The sequence below is a fragment of the Apis dorsata genome, unplaced genomic scaffold, assembly GCF_000469605.1.
Source record: "Apis dorsata unplaced genomic scaffold, Apis dorsata 1.3 scaffold_997, whole genome shotgun sequence".
Lineage (NCBI taxonomy): Eukaryota > Metazoa > Arthropoda > Insecta > Hymenoptera > Apidae > Apis > Apis dorsata.
In genome coordinates this window covers 90070-91402 of record NW_006264098.1, presented here as the reverse complement: position 1 = coordinate 91402, position 1333 = coordinate 90070, and the positions used below count along the sequence as shown (strand labels likewise).

Below are 1333 nucleotides of genomic sequence, written 5' to 3'. Positions count from 1 at the left end.
CAAATTTAGTGTGTGTGTGTGTGTGTGTGTGTGCGCGCGCGCGTCCGTGCGTGCGTGTGTGCGTGCGCGCGCGTTTCGAATATGTATAACTTTTGTTTATAATTCAATATTTGATAAGAAATCTAATTTCTTCGGATAGTTTCTTCAAGTATTTCAAATAATTCTCATTAAACTTCTTTGAAAATAAAATCTTACATGATAAAAATTTTTTAAAATTTTTTTAATTTAATTTTCCATGATAAAATCATTTTCAATTTTTTTTTTATAGATAAAATTAAAAAAAAATGTATAAACCTGAAAGTACTCGTCTGTAGAGACACCAAACCATTCTGGAGAATCCAGGAACTGATGTGGGAAGACAATGTGCAATGCTCTTCCATTTTGCGAAACTACTAACCTAAAGGAATATATTAAAAGAAACTTATTTAAAAAATTTAGATTTTTACTATCTTTCATTTTTAAATTAAGAATATTATTTATTAAAATTTATATTGCAATTTATATCATTTATTATGCTTCCTCAAACTTTAATATTTTTTTATTTTTACTATTTATTTTTTATTTAATTTAAAAAATATTTATTTTAATGTAAAACAATATCAATTTTACTTATAAAATTTTTGAATATATAATATATTATATATTATAAATTTTTTAAATTAATTAAAAAAGTTTATTAATTAAATTAATTTGTTACTGTGTATATAAAACATTCTAAACATTCATATTTTATTTTTTAAAAAACAAGAATAAAGTTTGTTTAAATTATTTATATTATTTATATAAATATTTGTATAAACTTACTTCAGTAATAATTTTAAAAAATAATATAATTATAATTTAAATAAACTATATAATTTAAATAAATATAAAATATAAAGATAAATAGTTATTTATAATATGAACTTACTTTCCAGAAAGTACTAAAGATAAAGAATCAACTTTGGTCACTTTTTCTTGGGCATAAACTTCTTGATATTTCAATTGTCGAATAATCTTCATACAATTTAATACTTTTCTGAATTGATGACGTGATACTCTCAATGGCTGAAATACTGCGATATATACCTATGTCAAAAAAATAAAATATGAAATTTATATTAATTTTATTATTAATTGCAAAAGTATAATATAACAAATGAAAAAATAAACTTATTTTGTAAACAAATATTTTATGTATTATTTTATAATTTTTTTANTCAAATATTAAATTAAAATAATATATAACATATAATATATAATATATAATCAAATTGTTTTTATTATATTTTTGATAAATCAAATGATAAGTTAAATATTAATTTAAAAAATATATAAAATATTAATAATATTA

General features: G+C 18.3%; 1 protein-coding gene across 4 annotated transcripts in view; it reads right to left on the bottom strand.

Moving 5' to 3' along the window:
• The window catches only part of LOC102678049 (blood vessel epicardial substance-like), a 16090-nt gene that overhangs the window by 12187 nt on the left and 2570 nt on the right, over positions 1-1333 (bottom strand). For all 4 annotated transcript variants that reach the window (XR_422832.2, XM_006624204.2, XM_006624205.2 and 1 more), the window contains exons 5-6: positions 911-1068; positions 295-397 (exon numbers count right to left, since the gene is read on the bottom strand). Coding sequence is in view for 3 of the 4 variants with exons in the window: in XM_006624204.2 (XP_006624267.1) it covers positions 295-397; positions 911-1068 (261 nt within the window). In the remaining variant the exon portion in view is untranslated. The remainder of the gene's footprint in view (positions 1-294; positions 398-910; positions 1069-1333) is intronic.